This window comes from Merops nubicus, unplaced genomic scaffold (genome assembly GCF_000691845.1).
Source record: "Merops nubicus isolate BGI_N331 unplaced genomic scaffold, ASM69184v1 scaffold16978, whole genome shotgun sequence".
Lineage (NCBI taxonomy): Eukaryota > Metazoa > Chordata > Aves > Coraciiformes > Meropidae > Merops > Merops nubicus.
Window position 1 is genome coordinate 1 of NW_008623812.1, and position 20,276 is coordinate 20,276.

Sequence of the window (20,276 nt, forward strand, 5' to 3'; positions counted from 1 at the left end):
GTCACCAGTGTCACCAGCACCATGGGGGACACGCTGGAGGAGCCGTGGTGGGAGATCGCGTCCGGAGCGGGCAGCAGCCCAGGTAGTTCTCCGCCGGGCTCGAATCGGTCTTCCCGGGGAGGGGGGGGCGGGGAGGCAGCGCCCCCTCCCCGCCCTCCTCCTGCTCCCTGCCCGCCTTTGATTCACTCCAGCCCCGCCACCTTTCCCTTCTCCGCTTGTCAGGGACTTCCCCAGGTTTTTGTCTCTTTCTCCCGCTCGTTTGTGGGTCCCGTGCCCGCTTGTCGCTCTTCTGTCAGTTTTGTTTGTAAACAAAGCCGCCGGAGCCCAGCGAGGTCTCATCCCTGGCCTGTCAGACCCGGGGTGGTGAGAGGATGAAGTGGCGAAAGAAAATACCAGGTCTTAAGGAATAACAGGAGCCCACTCGACAAAAACACATTTAAGAGAATTTTAAAATGCGGGGGAGGAAGGTAAACCGGTTGCTTTGAGCTCAGACCTTCAACTACCCTCTGCTTTCACTTACCTTCCAGTGTGTTTTCTCCCAAACCGCGTTTCTTTGATGAGAGGGTGTTGTTTAATGTTTGTTGGTTACCGTCACCGACGTGAAATTAAAATTCTGAACGGCCTATGGGAAGAATAAATCCACAGTAGAGCCTTTGGAGGGAAAAGGATTTGTGGTACTTGCAGAGCACCACCCATGTGCTCACTGGAGTGTAGCACATCCCCCTTGCCATGTGTGACTGTCAAGGGGCAGGAGTTAAACAGCTTTTCTCCAGCCGTTGCTCTTTGGAGCAGGATTTATGTGTTTTCCTGACGATTTTAGTATCTGTCTCCTACACTTTTTTTTTTTTTCAGCGTGTATGTATCTTAAAGCATTTTACAGCCTGTGTTTGCATCTACAATGTTGAGATTTAGTGTGGAAATTTAGGTGGATCTAGGCAACTAAAATGTCTTTAGGATATAATAATGAGATATTTATTTAAGACTTTATAGTGCCCTATTTTCTTGATTATTAAAAATATTTTAACAACTAATATTGGTAAGTGTTAGAAGTTATTGGGAGTTATCTGTACCTCTGAGAAGACTCCAGATCTTCCAGTGTCTTGGTTGCTGTGGAAAGGTACTTGGAGAATAGTTTGAGAGGAAGAAATGTAAATATTGTATGAACATAATAAAGAGGGGTCACAAGCCCTAATGAGGCTAATGAGCATTCCATTTTTATATTTTAGTCTCATGTAGGTTCCTCAGGCAGTTCCAGTTCCCATGGTAAGTGCTCTTCATTAGGAACTTTTCATTCAGGAGTGCTAAATATCTTAAGAGCCTACCTGCACATCCTGCCAATCAGAGGTTTCATTTGGGGTGGGTGGTAAGATGATTTTTATTGGCAGGTTTCCTTTAGAAACTAGCTTTATAGCTAGTTTTAGTTTAGTTTTCCTGCTTTATAGCAGGACTCAGATAATAATAAACTTTTGACAAGGTGAATAAACCATCTGTCTTTGAGATGAGTTTGTGAATCACAACTCTTCCAGTTATGTAAAACTTCTTGGGATTTTTGCAGTTCCATTGTTGAGCTAGGAAGATAATTCTGTTGGGAAGGACCCTCTGAAGGTGTCTGATCCAGCCCTGTGCTGAAAGCACCATATGCACTTTACCCCAAGAATGTTCTTTGAATGTAATATTAGTGATGATTACTGGTGAGTGTTGTGCAAAACCAGGTACTCTGCTGTCCATATCCCACCTTTGTAAATTTTGGCAGGTTCTTTATGTGGAAACTGTTGTTATATTAAGTTGACACAAGCCATCAGTAAAGAAGAGCATCTGTTGCTTTTATTTTTCATATACAACAGATGTAAAATCAAAGGTTAATTTTTACCACATCTTATGGATACTGTAAAATGCTTCAAAATCAGCTGGCATGAAGTAGGAACTCAGGGTTTACAATGTAAGCAGCAATACAAGAAAATAATTGCCCGTTAGTGAGCACTTTTGACACTAGATCAAATTTATTCCTATGAAACATCAAGTTTCATTTAAAAAAAATGTTACTATCCAACTTTGTTTACTGACCTATTTTAAAAAAAGCATCTCTGCCACAACTCTAGATGCAAAGCAGAATAATTCAAAATGTACTTTTAAAATACTGATCTTTTGCCAAGTCATTGAAGACTAGCCCTAGAATAAATCTGACCAATGGAATATTATTCCTCATAACTCATCCCTCTGAAGTGTCTTAGATCTATTAGCAACCTGTAGTCAGAAGAGTCTGTGTTTAAGATGAAGTTTATGAAAGGTGTTCAGACTCACAGTGTATGAAAACACAAAATATGTATCCTAGATACAGATACATAAGTAATTCTTGATTTGCTTTTGGCCACATAATTGGTAATAATTTCTTGAGAATTCATGTTAAAGGTACTTACTCTCACTTTGAGACAGGAATGTTTACCCTGCTGCAGGTGGTTTATAAATGTAAAAAACAAACCTCATTAAACCCCAATCCCAACAGAAAAAAAAAGAAAAAAGCCCTGAAGGGATCATTCTTCTCTTTACCTTGTCACACAACACAAACTAAAGAATCTTGCCCAATAACATCTTCAGCAAACCTTTAACTTCTGAGAGGAGATTTGTGGAGAGACTAGTTAGCAGTTATTATTTTCATTCCCTCCCTTTTTCCAGTCTGTGTCACAACTGTGTCCAGTCTTGAATGTCACTTTTATAATGCATTCAGAACTATAAGGGAGAGGATAAGGAATACTAAGGAGTTTGTTTAGTACTGGTGGAAGACACCAACTTTTTCCTCTTCTCCCCATGAACAGAAAGAGCACTTCTCACAGTGCTATAAATGTCCATATCTTGCCTGTAACCAGCATGCTGCATCTCCCAAGCAGGTTTTCTGTTTCAGAAATTCTTCCATTTTCCTCCTTTTATGTTACCCCTCCTTGTCTTTCATTCCCCATGCTTTCTTTGTCTCCCTTAATCCCATAAGGGTGTAGTATCCCCATTTATCATTTTTTTAGATGCTTAAGTGAAAGCCTATGTGGGCCACGTCCCTCATAGGTAGAAATGAATTGTGTCATCCCAAAACAGGAGCAGAAGAGTCTGTCAGCAGTACAAATAGGTGAGAAGAATCATATGGTACCATGGAGAATGATTTGACAGTACTTGTGGGGTCCTTTGTGGGCTCTAAGGCAAAGGATGCTCCCGTGGGAATTAATTCTTTTGCCAGAGCTTTTCTTTCTGTAAACTGGCAATAAAGGTTGTCAGATAGCATCAATTTGTAGTATGTGATTTGCAGCTACCAAGAAGCAGACTGTTCGTTGTAGCACATTCAGTGGGGATTTTGTTGCTTGATTGGAGCTGAGATCTTTTGGCAGACCTGTGTATGGAGAGGCTTGTGTCTTTTCTGGTGTTTTGGCTCATCCATGAGTTGCTGTCTCTTCTGAAGGAACTTGCTCTGGTACTGAAGTTCTCTCTAAGCACGCCAAGTTGACAGCTGCTTTTTGAAATTTGTGTTGCTTTGTGTTTACCTACATTCATTCTGCCAGTTGCAAAGCTTATGATGGTGTGTTTCTGTGGAATTGACCTGGATCTGAGCATAGAACCTTGGAACTTTGTAGTTACCTGCAGAGTTAGTGCATAAAATTTGAAGCCTTCTTTTTTTTTTAATACAGAAGAGTCAGTCTTTAGTTTCTATATTTTGACACAATTGGGTCTTGTAGGTCACACACTGAAATAAGTTTTCAGTAGACTGATCTTTGTAAACTTTTTACTGTCTTAAAGTACTCCTAGAGAATGTCTTGTGGAGCTGTTGAGGGGAAGGCATAGGTTTCTGTTGTGGGTTTGCAAGGGCAGTCAGGCAGCAGTGCTAATGTGTTGTGCTGTCTCAGTGGTTAAATTAAACTTCTGGCTGTGAAATAAAAGGGAAAAAATCGAGTAACTGAATGCATCAAAATCTCTCTTTGCTTCAGCAAAAGGATTGTGGTTCTGGCTGTGGCACTGTGATCGCCACCAGCTTTTGCTTTACTTAGGAATCAGGATTTGGCAGTTCTTAAAGAAAGACCTATGTGAATGGAGTTTTCCCACAAATTATCAGCTGAGCCATTTAGACTGTTGGAATGCGTTCTGTTAGGGGAAGAAGAATGAGGGAGATATTAATACCTGGGAAATAATTTTTATATTCCAAAACAGTAACTCATGTTAGTTGGTATTACAGGATTTCTGTGGGGAGTTCCTTGCAGTGATAGTGCCGTGTTAGTTTTAACTTTCTGAAGAGGAACAGTGAGAAAATTTATTATCAGAGCAACAGTTGCAATTTTCCAGCAGATTGAAGACAATAAACCTGGAGTCTTTTCTGATATTTGGATTTTTTTGTGTGTGTGTCTGCGTGCGTTGGCTGAAAGGAAGCTTGGAGTGAATTTTTATTCTTTTAAAGAAGTTATGCTTTAAGGAAAGCAAAAAGCAAATTCTCTTATGGGTGAAACAGAACCACTTGTGCAAAGAGTTAGTTTGGTTAAAAAAAGAACAAAATTGCATTTCTGTGTAAGTCACAACTTACTGTTAAGCTTGACACAAATTCTGATCAGTTCCCAAATACTGTTTAAGTGAACTGAAATCTAAATACTATAGTCCAGATAAAGTGGTGGAAGTTTATGCAGCTAATACAAACAATATCCATCTCAATTCTTGCACCTGTTTTCCTGAGGTAACATTTACATGAATGCCAGTGGGGATAATCACACTAGTTAACTCTTTGAAGATGAACAATTCTCTCATGGAATCATGGTGCTTCTTCACACAACAAGGAGCTCTGCATTTCTTTAAGTTCTGTGCATTATAAAAAAGCAGATTTCTCCATGCCACTCTTCATCCCAGCTTTACTGTGGCACACAAGATACCCAGACTGAAACAAGTCTTGACTAGATCTGCTTTGAAAATGAAAGGACACCTCCTTCAACCCCTCTTCATTTGATGGACCATACATTTTTATGAATCTACTGAGACAACTTTATTATTGATGTTTGTGAAACATGCCATAACTGAATTTATAATAGAAACTTCTTTGCATCTCATGGACTTAGCTACTGTGAGTGCCAAATTCTGGAATTACACCAGAAAAAAACAGGAGCAGACCTTGGTCCCTGCAGACATGCAGCTACCTTGGGCTCCTAAAAATTTGGCTGTCTCTTCATGTCCTGTGATTGGTGACCATCGATGTGCTGACCATGTGGATGGTTTCAGACTTTTCCCCAGTGGAAACTACTACTGTTGCAATTGGGATTGCTTAAATCCATTTTAATGGCATAGATCATAGAAAATTATTTACCTTCTCCCTCTGCTTTGCAGGCAGGTTTTAGACACAGTCCTTATAATGTGTAGCTTTCCAGAGCTGCTGTCTTGGGGTGGCTTGTTGAGATGTCCAGCAGGAACTTTGACAGGTACTTTGGTTGTGCTTGTAGGCTTTGGTTTGGGGATCCGAGTTGGAATCGAGCGCCGGAACCCATCAGTGATCTTGAAATAAACCAAGAAAATAAGTCATGCATTAGGCAGGAGAGACAGATTGTGTGTTTAACTCACCAGTGTCTTTTGCACTTCATAAAATTAAATGCATTCCTCTTAGGACTGTTTGTCTGAAATGTGTCTTGAACTTGATCATGAGTGTGTAGCTTTAATTTACCTACTTGATTAGTGAGTAGCAAAGAATCTGAATGAATTGAATTCCAGAGTATAAATGAGATGGGCTTCCTGTCAGCAAGTGATGCAGTGCAGAGGCTGGGAACTGTGGCACTTTGAGGGAATCATCACACAACTACATGCAGAAGGCTTCATTCAGTCTTCAGGACCTAGCTTCTACTTCAGTGTGAGCGATCATTCTTTGAAAGTAACCACAGTGTATGCAAAATTAATGTGTTTGTAAGAGAAAACTCTCCCTGCAGAGTCCATAATAACCATATTTGATTGCAAAGTAGTAACTGCTCAAAACTAAGACGTTAAATCGAGCACTGAAAAGGGGTGAAGACCTCTGAAAGCAAGGAGGTTGTTTGAAAGGAACCATATCTAAAACTAGGGTTAAACACGGTCTACCCATCAGAAAGTCTCCTTCCATCACATATCACTTTTAGAGTTGAGCAATGGAGTAAAAGTAGTTCACAAAAAGTTGGCAGACAATTGGTTATGGAATGGCTTTTGCATGAAGATTAACAACATACACTAAACCTTTTCAAGTTTGGAACATAGCTTGTGGAGAGGGGGAAAAAAAACAAACCAACAGAACAAGAAAACAACAAATCTAGTGTTTTGGTGAATTAAGGGTATGCTCTTCAATAGCATGTTTGAGAGAGTGTCCACTGGAGGTGGGTTAAAGATAAGTAAGATGTGTTTTCCTTTGCCAGTGAGCTATGGAACTCATTGGGGCAGGCAGTTTTTGAATTGATGGTGTAGATTGGAGAGTTTCAACTGATTCATGGCATGCCTGAAGGACTGCTGCACACTCAGATGTGATGTAGACTCCAGCTGTGGCTAGCCTGAAGCTGTAGAGTGCCAGAGGCTGGGTTTGTTACTCTGCTTGGTACTGCACGTTTCTTTCCTAAGCATTTGCTGCTGATCCCTGTCTTTGGGTCTTTTATCACCTTTTTGGATCTTTTTATCTTTTATCATCTTTGGATGAGATAGGTAAATCCTGGGTCTGAATGTGTATAATTTGTTTCATGTTTTCATTTTCAAAATCAGAAAGTTTCACTTTGTAGCTTTTAAAAATTATTATTACATTGAGAAAGGAAAGAGTTTGGCTGTGAAAGTGAGAAGGAAAAAGATGTGTTTTTGATGAATGTGTTCTTTGAAGATTTTACCTCCAGGTGGCAGTAAAGTTTTTTCTTTGTATTGCAACCCAATAAAGTCACTAAAACTGGACTGAAACTTGTTGTCAAGTGGTGAATAAAAGAAAGTAACATGCATTTTCATGGTAGCTGTGAATTGTAGCACTCCTATTGTTAGTAGGCAAAGGGGGAAGGGGCAAAACTCATCAACAACAACAAAAAAAAACCCAAACAAATGAGAAAGCATTTTGCTTTAATTACCAAAAGCAACGTGTTAAGAAAGAAGGGGTTGACATTGGAGGAGGCTCAGATTTTTACAGGCTTTGTGCATCTAACTGGTATTCAGGCTCTAAGATCTTATTAAATCAGTGAGAAGTTAGGCATGAAAATACTCTTGTGCTCTGGCCTATAGTTTGTCCCAGATTCCAGCTCATTAAAACCACCATTTCCAGTAACACCTTCTGAGCTGGAAGATTTCATTAGGAGCAAAAGTTTTTTGGTTATTCAAAATTAGGCTGTACTTTGCAATTCTGGATGAAAGTATTGAATGCATCTAGATTATCATCATTTAGCACTGAGTGCATTTTAACTGATGATTTATGTCAAAGTTTGGTCTGCTTGCAGTGTCTGTATTGCTCTGATTTGTGTGTATGATGTTTTCTTACAGCCACAGTAATTGACTTGATGCAGCTCCTGGCATAGGCTGAAAATTACAAGATAACAGCTGTATTGTAGGGCTTTTTTCCTACAAAAATAAACTATAGCAGTGTTAGGCTTCTTTGCCAGGACGACTTAACTTGCACTTCAGTGATTGTACCAGTCTAACTGTATGGCTGTGGCTTCTGCTGTAGGCAGGGATTTAACAAACCGTCTATCCAGTTCTCTTCCTCCTTGTTTAGCACTTAAAAATTGGTTTCTTTGTTGCCATTCCTGATATAAATTCTAGAAAGTAAAGGCTGAATAATTTAAATTGAAAGGAAACACTTGTTGACACGTTGAATCTAGTTATGTGTAGCTAGATGAAGGACTAGACTTTGTTTATTTTTAAAAACTTAGTACTTGACAAAATATGAATCTTGGATATGAGCTGTAGAAAGCACATTTTGGGTTATTTGACTAGATCAATGCTTAAGCTGCTCTAAGTTGTCTCTCAGGAGTGACTGGCATTATGTGGTAATTGTGTGGAAAGCACAGGGAGGTAACTGTATATCAAGTGGTGCATCAGTTTAGTTGTGGGTGTACTGAAAATTCTTGTCCAATCCTCTTAGTTCCTTCCCTACTCCTTAGTGTAGAGCCATGTGAGCAGATACATTTGCTACTGTATGTGTCTTTGGATGTCCATTTTGGTTTTTTTTGGATACACCTGTGTGACTAAACTCCTAGGTATAGATTTTGGTGGGCTTTGCCAGTTTGATTTTTAACTCTTTATGTATGGGAATTCTGTGTGCACACCGAATGTGTCTTAAAATGTATGCACCCTTTCTATCAATTTGTTTTCTCCTTAGACACTCACTTGCATTCTGAATTTGCTGGCTCAGGGTTCATTGTTGCTGTTTATTAAGGCTCCTTGAGACTCCTACATCCACCTGTAGGATGCTTTTTATATTTGCTATCTTTCCAAGTGGTAGAAGAGGAAATGAGCTATGTTTATCCTTCCAAAACCAAGCTGAGCTGCCTTTCATATTTTGGAGAGCCCTTGAGAGTTCCCATGAGTGCTCTCAAAACACCTCAAGGAATGAAGTGTTACCCAGGAGCTATCTATCTGACTACTTGTGTGGGTTTCCTTTACTGAAGGTGTCTGAACCCTGCTAAGTATATACCAGCAAATAATTAGTGGAACAACAAAGGCAACCAACCCCAAAGACATTAAACTAGGCAGGGTTTTGAACTTAAAAGATTACATGGTATGGCTGTAAATACAACAGTATCATACTAGGTAGGGGGGTCAGACTCAGAAAACACTAAAGTTTTTGTCAGTGTGTTTACAGTTGTAGAAATAAGCAATTAAAGCTCATTTTCAAGGCAAGCTATGATCTAAGAATCAAGAAAGCTGCATTTTCTTAAGGATGCAGGAGAAAGGGTGTTGGAGTGACAACTCACACACAGCAGCTGCACTTGTTATTTCCTAGTGAATGACAGCAGGTACTTCAGGAAGGGGGACAAACACTCCACCATTGATAATTCTGTAATTTTCACATGAGACAGTGAAAATTTCTTAATTTCAGGAAGTGAACTGTGAAAGCATACTCTGGAATATCAGGATATATATTCCATACACACATTGGCTCTTTCTCCTCCACGGGCACAGAGGTGGCTTATCTTATTTACATGGGCCATCAGGTATTTTACCACAACAGAGTGCTTGCTTTCTGGGGAGTGGGCTAAGGCAAAGGGAGTGTAGTGGGGGTCAAGGAGAGAAAAAAAAATTGTTTTTTTCAAAGCTGTTCATAGCTTTGGTCCTGATGTTCTGACTTTTTTCCCTCTCCTCTGGAAGTGTTGTGTGTTGGCCAAGGGATGGTGCTGGAGATCCTTTGCACAGAAGTCCACACATCTCTACATGCATGAGTGTGCCTCTTGCTTGACTTAAGTTTGTTCCTGAATGATGGAATACAGTCAGAACACAAACCACGCCTGCAAGTGAAGAATTAAGATTAAGCAATAAACCTGAATGTTTCCTTTGGTCTCCAAACAAGACAGCTTTGGCTGAAGTTTCTGGTTAGGCCTCCTCAACTGTACAGGACTTCTGGAGATTTCCTTTTGTTTCACTAAATCATTGCATCTGTATTCTAGGAATCCAGAGGGAAAACTCTCAATTTCTCTGCATTTCCTCTGGTTCAGCCCTCTTGTGTGCATGGCTATATTAAGATGTATAAGCAGGACAGGTATAAATAATCCTTGTACTTCTAATGTTGATAAGACTTCAGCCAGGGCATTGTCTGGCTTGAGGCACTGCCTTGTCACACCATTATAAACAGCTCTGCAGTGGGAAAATGATTCCTAATCTGTATGGTTGTGGTACTCAAGCTGTGAAGTGGGAAAACAACTGAGTCTGTTTGATCTGGAGAAAACTGGGGAAAGACATGATAATTGTCTTCTAATATGTGAAAGTCTGTTGCAGAGAAAATACGTTTTGAAGCCCAGTGGAGGGATAGGAAAGAGAACACTGGATTACAATTTCAGTTTTGAAATTAGCAAGATTCTTAATAGTAAGGATATTTCAGTCCTGGTATAGATTCCTGGTGTCACTGTGCAGATGTCATTGCAGAAGTTTTTCAAACCAGGCTGAACCAGGCATTTGTTTGGAAGGGTTTATGACAAGTTGTAGTAAGGCAGTAGGCTGGAAAATGTCCTGAGGTCCCTTCTAAGCTCTGTTTTCTGCGATTTCTGCTCTTCTGCTGATTTCTGACCTATTACAGCACTTTTGATTTCAATAATATGGCCTATTTGAAAGAAAAAATTGTATTAATATTAGAAGTTATTTCCATATGTGTGACAGGATTTGCACTCATGTACTCAAATATGTCACTATCATGGACTTTCCTGAATGCTAAATTTAAATATACTTTCTGGTGGGAGGATAGAAGCATGGCTGGTCAGAGTTGGGAGGCAGAAGTTGTATTCCTCATTGCTAGAATTCTTTTAGATGCCTTGCTTTTCCTGGGACATGTCTTCACTGAGAAATGCAGTAATCTTTTAAACATAAGGTAGTTTAAAGGCTCCTTTTTAATGGCTAATTCACAAGATGCAGGGGTCCCTAAGAACAGCATTAATAGTAATAGGGCCTTTTAAAATCCTAAACAAACTGCAGTATTAATTCTGTCCAGCAGAGAGTAGTGCCAGCCCTTAAATCCTTCTGCTGATGCTTAACTGTGAGTGTTTTATATAATACATGGTTTTACAAATCTCTCTGAATTCACTTGGTCTAAAGCTGTGCTGCCATTTGTTGGGCAAGACTCTTGGCAGCAGGTATTACTCTGTACAGGTGGTGGGCAGGGAGGGATATATGTCTTTGGGTATTTTTAAATAGGCTGTTCTAAAAGATGTGTGGAACTGTGCTCGTGCCTACACATACCTTTTAACAACAGGATGTCTTCAGTATGAATATTGTTTGTTCAAAAGCTTTTAATATGTTTTTCCCATATCTGTTAATATATTGCGTTGAAGAAGCACACAAGAGTAACTGGCTTGGGCTCAAATGTGTTCTGCATGGAGGAGGACAAAGAAACCTCGGCCTTTACCATTATTGCTTGGTTTTGTTTATTTTTCTTTTTTTCTGTCTGGGAGCAGGCTGGTTTCATCTGTGAAGGCATTTAAAGATGTGACAATCAGAGTCCTATTTTAAATACATCTATAAAATTATTTTTCATATATATATAAACTTTAAAAAAGAAAATATCTGCCTTTTGTCCATCCAAATTTGTTGGTTTTATGGATAAAACATGACCTTTAATGACTTAAGTATGAGACAATCAAGGATGAGAAATTCTAGATTCTGGTCACGATTGAAGCTGCCTTGCTGTCATCTTTCTCAAGTCAGTTGTTCCTCTTCTAGAAGAGGACTAATTTCTTCTTACTGCCCCAGAAGGATGTTAATGGTACTGATGAATGTTTGTTGTATATTTGGAGTGCTTTGTGATGTATTTGTGTGCCAGGTCCTATCTCTTCAGACGTCAGTGGTAGTATCTAAGGTGATGGACAAGGTCTTTGGCAGTGATTCCAGTATAAAGTAAAAATCCTTTTTGCTTGCCCCTTCAGTTATGCTGATGTAGCTCTTCTGCAGAGCTGTGCTGTGAAATGGATCCTGGTGTTTTAGTTTGGTTTGGTTTGTTTGGGTTTTTGCTTATTTATTTATTTTAAATAAAGATCAGTGGAGCGTGGCAATTGTTTGGTGTTTGATCTGAGTTAGTTTCTTGACCTGGTTCACAGTGCTGCCTTTCTGAACAGTGACAGCAGCATCACTGAAAGGGCAATATTTTGTGACGTGTGGTGTGGAGGGAATGTCTTTTACCCATCCCTATGTGAAGAATGTGATGTCAATCTTGCTTGGCAGGTGGGAGGCTCATTGATTAAAATAATACTTTTCTCTTGTTCTCAAAATCTGTTTCCCATGAGTGCTTTGCTTAATGGTCACAGGAGAGTCACGTGCAGTTGGCAGTTGGGTGATGTACTAGTTGAGAGAATTCAGCTACATTCTTGGGGCCACTGACTGCAGGTTTGTGAAAACACTTCACGTTTTTTATTTTTTTAAGTTTAGTCTTTTTTTTTTTTTTGAGCAACTTCCTATTTAGAATATTTAATGTTAATTTTAAGCTTTACACCCACTCATGCTGTACTTAAACCATATGATCTTTTTCTCTACTGTTTCTTGGCAACATAATGTTTTGGTAGTCTTTGCTCAAGGCTGGAGATTGGGCAGTTGTCAGTTTTTGGTTTGCCTGTCTCAATATCTGTGTCTTAGGGACAGTCATCCTGCAGATGGTTACTCCATTTCCATCACCTAACCTGGCAGCACCCATTTAGTCTCCATCAGAAAGCAGTGCTGTACCACTGATTACTTTTTCCCCAGTGTGGGGAACATGCCTTCTTAAGCCTTGCATGAGATGTTTACATGCAGATCTTTTTTCTTATTACAACCTTTATATCCTGCCCCCAAAGACCACATTATCTCCTGTGCTTTGGATCAGGAAGGTTAGCTGTCTGCTTCTGTAATTTTTCTCAATTAGTTCCTTGAGGGAGGTTTTAAAATAATTTAAAGTACTACCTCTTGGTTAATGGGTGGACACTTTGCTCTCAGAATACCATTATTGCTTATTCTCTTCCTTTTTATTTTTTTTAAGTTTTCTTCCTGTTCCATCCCTCCCTTCATCCATCTTCCCTTTAAGGACAAAAGTTACAAATATTTCTCCCGAAATATTTAATTGCATAAAAAGAATGTCTTAAATACTGAACACCTAACTGTTTGTGCTGCCCTTGCTTGTGTTCCATTGCTCACTCCCTGAAATAAAACTTAAAAGATGAAGGAAAGTGGGCTGATAACTTCTGCCATGTTGTTTTATCAGCTAATTCTCCCTTTCTTTTCATAGGGACCTAACTCAAAATCCAGAGATGTTTTTAGACTTCAGAGGAGATGCTTGCTAAGAGTTTTGGAAAAGAGAATCTTTGGTACTATCATCTGCTGAAAAAAACCCTGCTATACAGTCTCTTTCATGGTTTAATCCCTCTGATATATTTACTTACTTTTGGAACCACATTTCCCTTTATCATCATTATATACCTGTCAGATTTTAGGCTTTTTGGACAAATGCTGAAAACAAGTGTGTCTCAGCATCCAAATTAACAGCAATACTTACCATTCATGGACTGCTTGAAAGTCCTAGAAAAGCTGCCTTATTTTGTTGAATTTTAATGTGATTATGCTTGATATTTTTGTTCAGAGTGTTTAAATCAATTTGCAGACCACTCATTTTAATTTCTCCTTGCTTGGCTCTTTTCTCTTTGTCTGCCCTTACTTTTTGAACCACATTTCCCTTTAACATTTAATTGAATCATTACATACCTGTCAGATTTTAGGCTTTTTGGGCAAATGCTGAAAACAAGTGTGTCTCAGCATCCAAATTAACAGCAATACTTACCATTCATGGAATGCTTGAAAGTCCTAGAAAAGCTGCCTTATTTTGTTGAATTTTAATGTGATTATGCTTGATATTTTTGTTCAGAGTGTTTAAATCAATTTGCAGACCACTCATTTTATTTTCTCCTTGCTTGGCTCTTTTCTCTTTGTCTGCCAAGGAAGCAGATGAATATTCCTATAGCATTCCTATATATACAGGAAATACTCTGTAGTACAGAGTGGTGTTCTGAACAACTTGAGCTTAATTTGTAAATGGGTAATTTGCTTATTATTAAGCTATGCTTCCTATTTAAGAATTAATGATTAGGAGTGGCTGCTTCCTTTTTCTTTTGTTAATTGGACAGTTACTGGTAAAGCATCAGAAGCACAAGGATTAAGACAAGAACAGAACTACTGTCCTGTGTAATAATTAAACATATAAGTGGTGTGAGCTCTCACCCAGGTTTTGTATTCATAACAGCTTGGGAATTATCCAAAGGACTAAGTGTGTTTATTTCTATCTCCTGATTTGTGCTTTGCTTTTACAAGATGTTGTCGTAGTTGGGCAGGTGGTTAATGGTCAACAGATTTCTGTGTATCCTGGAACACAGATATGAAATGAAATGTTTGTTTCCTACAAGATTTTAAAGTCCAACTGAGGAAAATATTAGTGCTTCTGGAGAACTCCTGTTAATCCATTCGTTTTTGGAGACTCTGGTGTCTGTGAGTACACTGGCCAGTGTGTTCACTTCAGACACAGTTGCTCAGTACCATGTTGTCAGGTGTCCCTGCAGAGAGCTTGGGTATGGATCAAAAGTGCAGAGAATGTGTTTTGAATGGGCCACTTTTTAATTTTGAATGAGCCTTGCAGTTAAGAATGTGTAACCCGAATGTTACCAAGTAACTTGTTCATGTAATTAGCACATGCTAAGATTATGATGATCTTGACTTGCCTGAGTGGTGGCTGCTGTCTTGATCAGTCACTTTTGCTGAAGCTGGTGGGAGCTAGAGTTTGCTCTGCAGGATAAGACTGTGCACATGTTCCAACCCAGTTCTTGGTCACTTCTTCCCAGTGTTAATTTTACTGAGAAAAGTTTGTATGGGTGGTGGGCTTTGTTTTTCAATGGAAACTATTCATTCTAAAATCAGTTATTACCTAAAATTGTGATAATTTAGATTCCTGTCAATCAGAAGGACTTAAAATGATAAATGCCCCCTTGTTAGGTGAAAGCATTTGCCAAAGTCCTTTGCTCCATCAGTTGCTAAGTTATACTGCAGAAATAATATTTTTTTTTCCTCCAGATAATGTAAACAGAATAAAGATATGGGTCTAGTGAATAGGGACTTTGTGCTTACTTGCAAACTCCCTTGTTGATAAGGGAATTGAATTTTTTAATAAAGAATTTCTGCCCCTAAGAGCATAAAATACACAGGTATTTCACTATTTAGAGTAAAACACAACTGTTCCATTTGCAGTTCACAGGCTTCAAAAAAGAGACATTTCAAAGTGCATTTTGGGTCTTTGGGGCTGATTTACACTCTGCATGAAGTTGGTCCACTACTAGCAACATATTTTCTGGCATTAATATTGTATCCATCATTGAAATACCTTACCCTGTTTTGCCCAGTCTGTATGGTACTCTATTTGCTGTAGTTCCAGAGGTGCACATTTGGGAAGCTGGTCTAGTCCTACTTTCTGTCAATCTTTCTCTGTGTGGTGTATTCACCTTTTGTGTGGTGTTTGCACCTGTGTGGTGTATTTGTATGTGGAACTGATGACTAGGAACTTAGATGAAATCTGAATATTATGTGTGAATCCATTCTTCTGAGTTATCCTTTAGGAATTCAAGTGCTACTGTTTATTTCTTTACAATGTACCTAAATGAAAGCAGTTTTTCTGTTGTATTGGGAAAAAAACCCACTTGCCTGGTTTGAGGAGTATAATTTTGTGACATGAGCTTCTGAACTCAGTTCACTTACAAGGAAGGTTTAGGAAGAGCTTTGACCAAATAGGAGGTGGGGAAGGGGGAAGCTGGGGAGGAGAAGTGGTGGTTGTGCTCTGGAATGAATAAGGTATTGATCATGAATTTGTAATGAGATACAATTTATAATATTGTGAGTGTTTGTGTATGATGTACTGATCATCACCTGAAGTGAGAGAGCTAGGAGGAGCTGGGAGGTAGCAGGGAAGGTAACAAATCAAGTCTTATCTGAAGTTAGCAGGCAATATTATGGCTTAATTCAAATTCTACCATACATGCAAAAAAAAAAAATACAAACCACACATAACCAGCAAAAATATTCTGCAAGCAATGAGAAAAATAATCAATTATTTACTGTTTTTGTAATGTTAAAATATTTTACCGAGGCAAGTCGCAGTCAAAAGTAATGTGAGTTATTTTGAAAATGGCAATACATAAAGATGAGTTTATACAAGTGCAAGACTAAATATTTTACATAACTGTATTTCAAGGAGGAGATATACAGTAAGTGCACACTTAATAACACTAAGCAGGCAAAACTTAACGTTAGTTCCATATACTGTTGTATAGTTCATGCACGGATCTCTCCCAAAGGAAAGGGGCTGTTCCAAATAATTCTTGCTGGGATGAAAAACAGGATGGGTTGCTGGTATGGGTGTCAGCATGGATGGGGGTCAGTTATAGACATTACTTACTGTAATTTGTGATTGCCGTGGGAGAGGAGTGGCTGTTGGTGTGATAGTAATACTGCTGGTGATTTTATTGGTGGGCTTACTGGGTAGGCCATTAGCTAGTGCTGGAGTTCTGTTGTCTTGCACCGGGTTACAAGGGCTGATGGGCTTGGAGTTGGTGAGGGCTTGGACATAAGGACTTCCTAAATGGATGTGGATTTTGTTATCCTCAGTAGTTATGACACTTGATCCCGTGCTGTTAGATCTCTGAAACTGCCACGACGACTGCCTGTCTGGGGATACTCTGAAAACCGTGTGCTTGGCTCCTATTTCCAAAGGCTCTGAGGAGAGTATCTGTTCCTGAGAACCTGAGCCTGGTAAGGCCAAAGGGGACATTGTTCTTTCAGGAGTTAAAGAACCACATGATTCGGGAGTTTGAGATCTTGCAAAAGTAGCCATAGTAATAGGAGAAGTTACTTGCTCTGGGCTGATGTAACCTTCTGCTGCTTTCGATTTTACAGGAGTTAAGGAGGCGTTTTGAATGATGGTTATTCTTTGCTTTGGAGTGCCACAGTTGGGTATAACTGCTGTGCTTGTGTAGGAGTGAGGACTTTCAGTGGTAGGACTGGTTATTTCAAGTGTTGCCGTGTTCTGCCCGTGGTCTGGAGTTACTTTTATGTGAAGAGGTTGGCCGGGTGTATGGCTTAGCACCAAGTCTCCAGTCTGTGCACAGCTTCCATTTGGCTTGGTATGAATCTTCCCATTTTGAAGATGACCCTCTTTGGACTTCATCCAAGGGATCCACAGTTTTTTGTTCACGGCGTTTGCAATGGGTGAGTTGCTTTTGAAAGACACTGGTTGTTCTTCCTCGTTGTTGTCTTTGTCCTCGTTATCGCTGTCCTCGTAGAGCTGCCCGTTGACGACTGGTCGCTCTGATGGCAGGAGGGTTTTGTAATCGGGGGGTTCATTGTCTCCTGGATCTGTCTGGACCTCTTTAGAAAAAGCTTGCAAGTCAGAAATTCTCCTTCCATTGAGACCAGGCCTGACATTCTTGCTGAAGCGCCTGTACCTCTCTAATTCTTTTGTGAGATTTTCCATTTCTCTTGCTAACTCCCTGTTTTTGTTCTCCTGCTGGAGGAGTTTCTTCTGTAAGACTGTATGATCACCTCGGAGGTGACAGATGAGGTCTTCTGTTGCCCTGTATTCATGGATTTTCTCTTTCAGTGCATCTACTTCTCTGGAAAGGTGACTTGATTTAGCTTCCTCTTCTTTCAGCTTCTTGAAAAGGCGCTGCTCTTGGTTGGACTCTGCCTTTTCTGTTAGTTTATACCTAGCCACTTCCATTTTCAAAGCCTCCAGCTCCTCTGATAGGAGCTTGGCTCTGTCCCGTTCATTGTGATATCTTCGTTCCAGAGACTCAAATTCATCTTCAGTTTTCATAAGATCATCTTCTATGGCCTTCATTTCTTTCAACTTCTGCTTAAGCCTTTCAACTTCTTGAGAAAGCTCTTTGATTTTGTTGTTTTCCTGCTGCAAGGAGGAGCTGGATTTAGTACTCTCCTTAAGTTTATTTTTAAGAAACTCTTTTTCCACAGCTTCCAGTGACTGAAGTCTTTTTCTTAAAACATTCACTTTGGAAACAAGTTCACTTCCTTTCTCCTCTTCTGCTTTGAGTTTGTTTTTCAGTTCATCTCTTTCTTTTGTAACACTGGACACTTTTTCCTCTGCATCAGATTTTGATTTCAGTGCCTTCTTACTTTCCTCAATGAGTTTTTCTGTAACAGACATCACTTTATTTTGTTCCACCTGAAGCTGAGAAGTTGCAGCTTGCAGCTTTTCTTCTGTTTGCTTTATTTTTTCACCCATGGTTTTTCTTTCATCCACGAGCATCACTGTTAGGCTCTTCAGCTTTGTTAAATCTTCTTTCAGCGTAAACTCAGTTTTCTCTAACTTACTTTCAATTGCTTCAAGCTCACCAACTCGAGCTTTTAAGCCATCCAGCTCAAGGGACAACTGCTTTGTTAACATTTTTTCTCTTTCTAGGTTGCATTTCAGGGAGTAGCATTCCTGTTTACTCTTGTTGAAAGCATCTTCTAATTTCTCCAGCTCCATAATTCTTTTGTTGAGTTTGTCAACTTCCCCTTTAAGGTTCTTGCTCTGCATTGCTTCTTTTTCTAACTTTCTGTTAAGTTCTCTGCACTGGTCTTCCATTTTTATAAGCTCTTCATCTTTTCCCTCCATTTCCAGCAGTCTTTTTCGTAGTTCCTCTACTTCAGTCATAAGTGTGGAGTTCCCACACTCTCCCTTATTTATCTTATCCCTTAGGTCTTGCAGTTCTTCTTCTGCTTTTCGTAAGGACTTGTTGGTCTCCTCCAGCTCATCGATCTGTCGGCTGAGAGCAGTTAATTTTAGCCTGAGCTGACGATTCTGGCTGTCTTCATTGGTGAGTTTGGCCATCATTGCTTCTTGCTCTTGGGAGATCTTACTGCTTTGGGCTTGAAGTTCAGCCTCCAGCCTGCTGGCTCTCTGTTCCTCTTCCTGAACTTTTGCTTCAGCAAAAGCCAGCTTCTCCTGTGCTTGTTCTGCAGAAGTGGTTAGTTCTTCAATTTTTTGACTTTGTTGATTCAACTGCTCTGTGAGTCTTTGCTGTTCATCCACCACCATTAAAGCAAAGGATTTCAGTTTAGTCAATTCTTCTTTCAGTTTAGTTATTTTCTTGTTGTTTTCCTTCTCTTTTTTTACTTGATAGGCTGTTTCTTGTTCAAGAAGCTTTTTCAATCTGTGGGAGGAAATAATATTGTATTTTGTAGCCATTTTAATGGACATTGAAAAACACACTTTTAAGTATTATGACATCTCTGCCAGATGTACGTGAACATCCACTCCTAACTCCAAGTAGACCTCTCCTTGTAGCATCAGGGGAAAGTGCTCACAGGCCTTACTTTTTACTCGTGAGTTTTTTGGTAATGGACACTTCAAAATGATCATTTAGACTTAACGACTTCAGTAATTATTTGTCCCTGATTATATTTTCAGCTCGTGCCAGGTATCAGTGCAACACAACCTTTGTATTCTGTACTGGAATAACACTGATCTGGGCTGTTTGCTGAGGCTAAGTGTGTGTATGCAGGGTGGGGTTTTTTGTTTTGTTTGTTTATTTGTTTGTTTTTTTTTTAAGAAATGTGTTTATCATAGTGGTTGAGAAATTAAATCAGTGCTGCCCTCAAGGGTTCAGGTATAATTTACAGCATCATAAACCTAATAACTTCAAGTTACTTATAAACCATCCTGATGTTTTATGATGTTTTATGATTAAACCTTACGGATGTTGGAGTAGGTGAAGGAAATGCAGCCACCCGAGGCTGCCTAAGGTCAAATAATTAGGTTCTTTCATAGACTTTTCTTTGTCAGGAGTTTGTGGAGTTGGTCTGAGCTATGATTTAAGTTGGGCCAGCACAGTACATTGGTCTCCTTTCAATTAGATTTTCCCCTTTACCCAACCTCCAAGTATATTCTGGTCTTCAAGAAAAAACATGGAAAGGCTAAGTTGAAGTACTAAAGTATGAGAACTTTTATGTTTTGCTGTTGCTCCTGTTTATAGTAGTACAACTAGGGCCCAGTTGTGTAGATCATGTGAGGGAAATGAGAATCAGGACTGTAGTTGCACAAAATGGCTCATTCAGCCCTCATTAGCTGAGGCCACTTGCTTTTTTTTTTTAATCTTTCTCCCTCTGTGAAACATGGTGATGACTTTCTAGAAGTTGCTGCTGAAATGTAAGATTCCTAGTCCACATTTCTTTCAGGTCAATATTAGGCTGCCTCAATAGCATTCCCTTTGGCAGAATTGTGGTGTTCCCTCATGGGGAGAAGTCATCCCTGCTGTTCTACAGCTGTCCATCAGACTTGTCTGCTTTAATGGTGGTATGGTATAGAAGTAAGAAATTTCACAGCCACAGACAACATCTCTGCCATCCCCACTGTTTTTATTTTAGTGCATAAGTTGTACTAGATTGGATGTAAGGAAAAACTTCATACGAAAAATGGATGGAATGGGTAGTAGCAATAAACAGAGTTGATATCAAAGACTTCATGCATAAGCTGCACTAGATTGGATGAAATTAAAAGCTTTTTACAAAAAGTATTGATGGAATGGGAAGTAGCAGTAAACAGAGTTGATATCAAAGACTTCAAGCAGTCCCAAATT

The 20,276-nt window shown here is 39.5% G+C and overlaps 1 protein-coding gene across 1 annotated transcript; it reads right to left on the reverse strand.

The window, feature by feature from the left end:
• Positions 1 to 16,075: 16,075 nt before the first annotated feature.
• On the reverse strand, positions 16,076 to 18,847 carry FILIP1L (filamin A interacting protein 1-like). The gene has a single exon (XM_008945204.1). The coding sequence runs from the start codon at positions 18,734 to 18,736 to the stop codon at positions 16,076 to 16,078; it is 2,661 nt and encodes an 886-aa protein (XP_008943452.1). The 5' UTR covers positions 18,737 to 18,847.
• Positions 18,848 to 20,276: the final 1,429 nt, after the last annotated feature.

Bases quoted from the DNA above. Each gene is read 5' to 3' on its own strand.
- FILIP1L (XM_008945204.1), bottom strand. From the start codon at position 18,736: ATGGTGGTGGATGAACAGCAAAGACTCACAGAGCAGTTGAATCAACAA.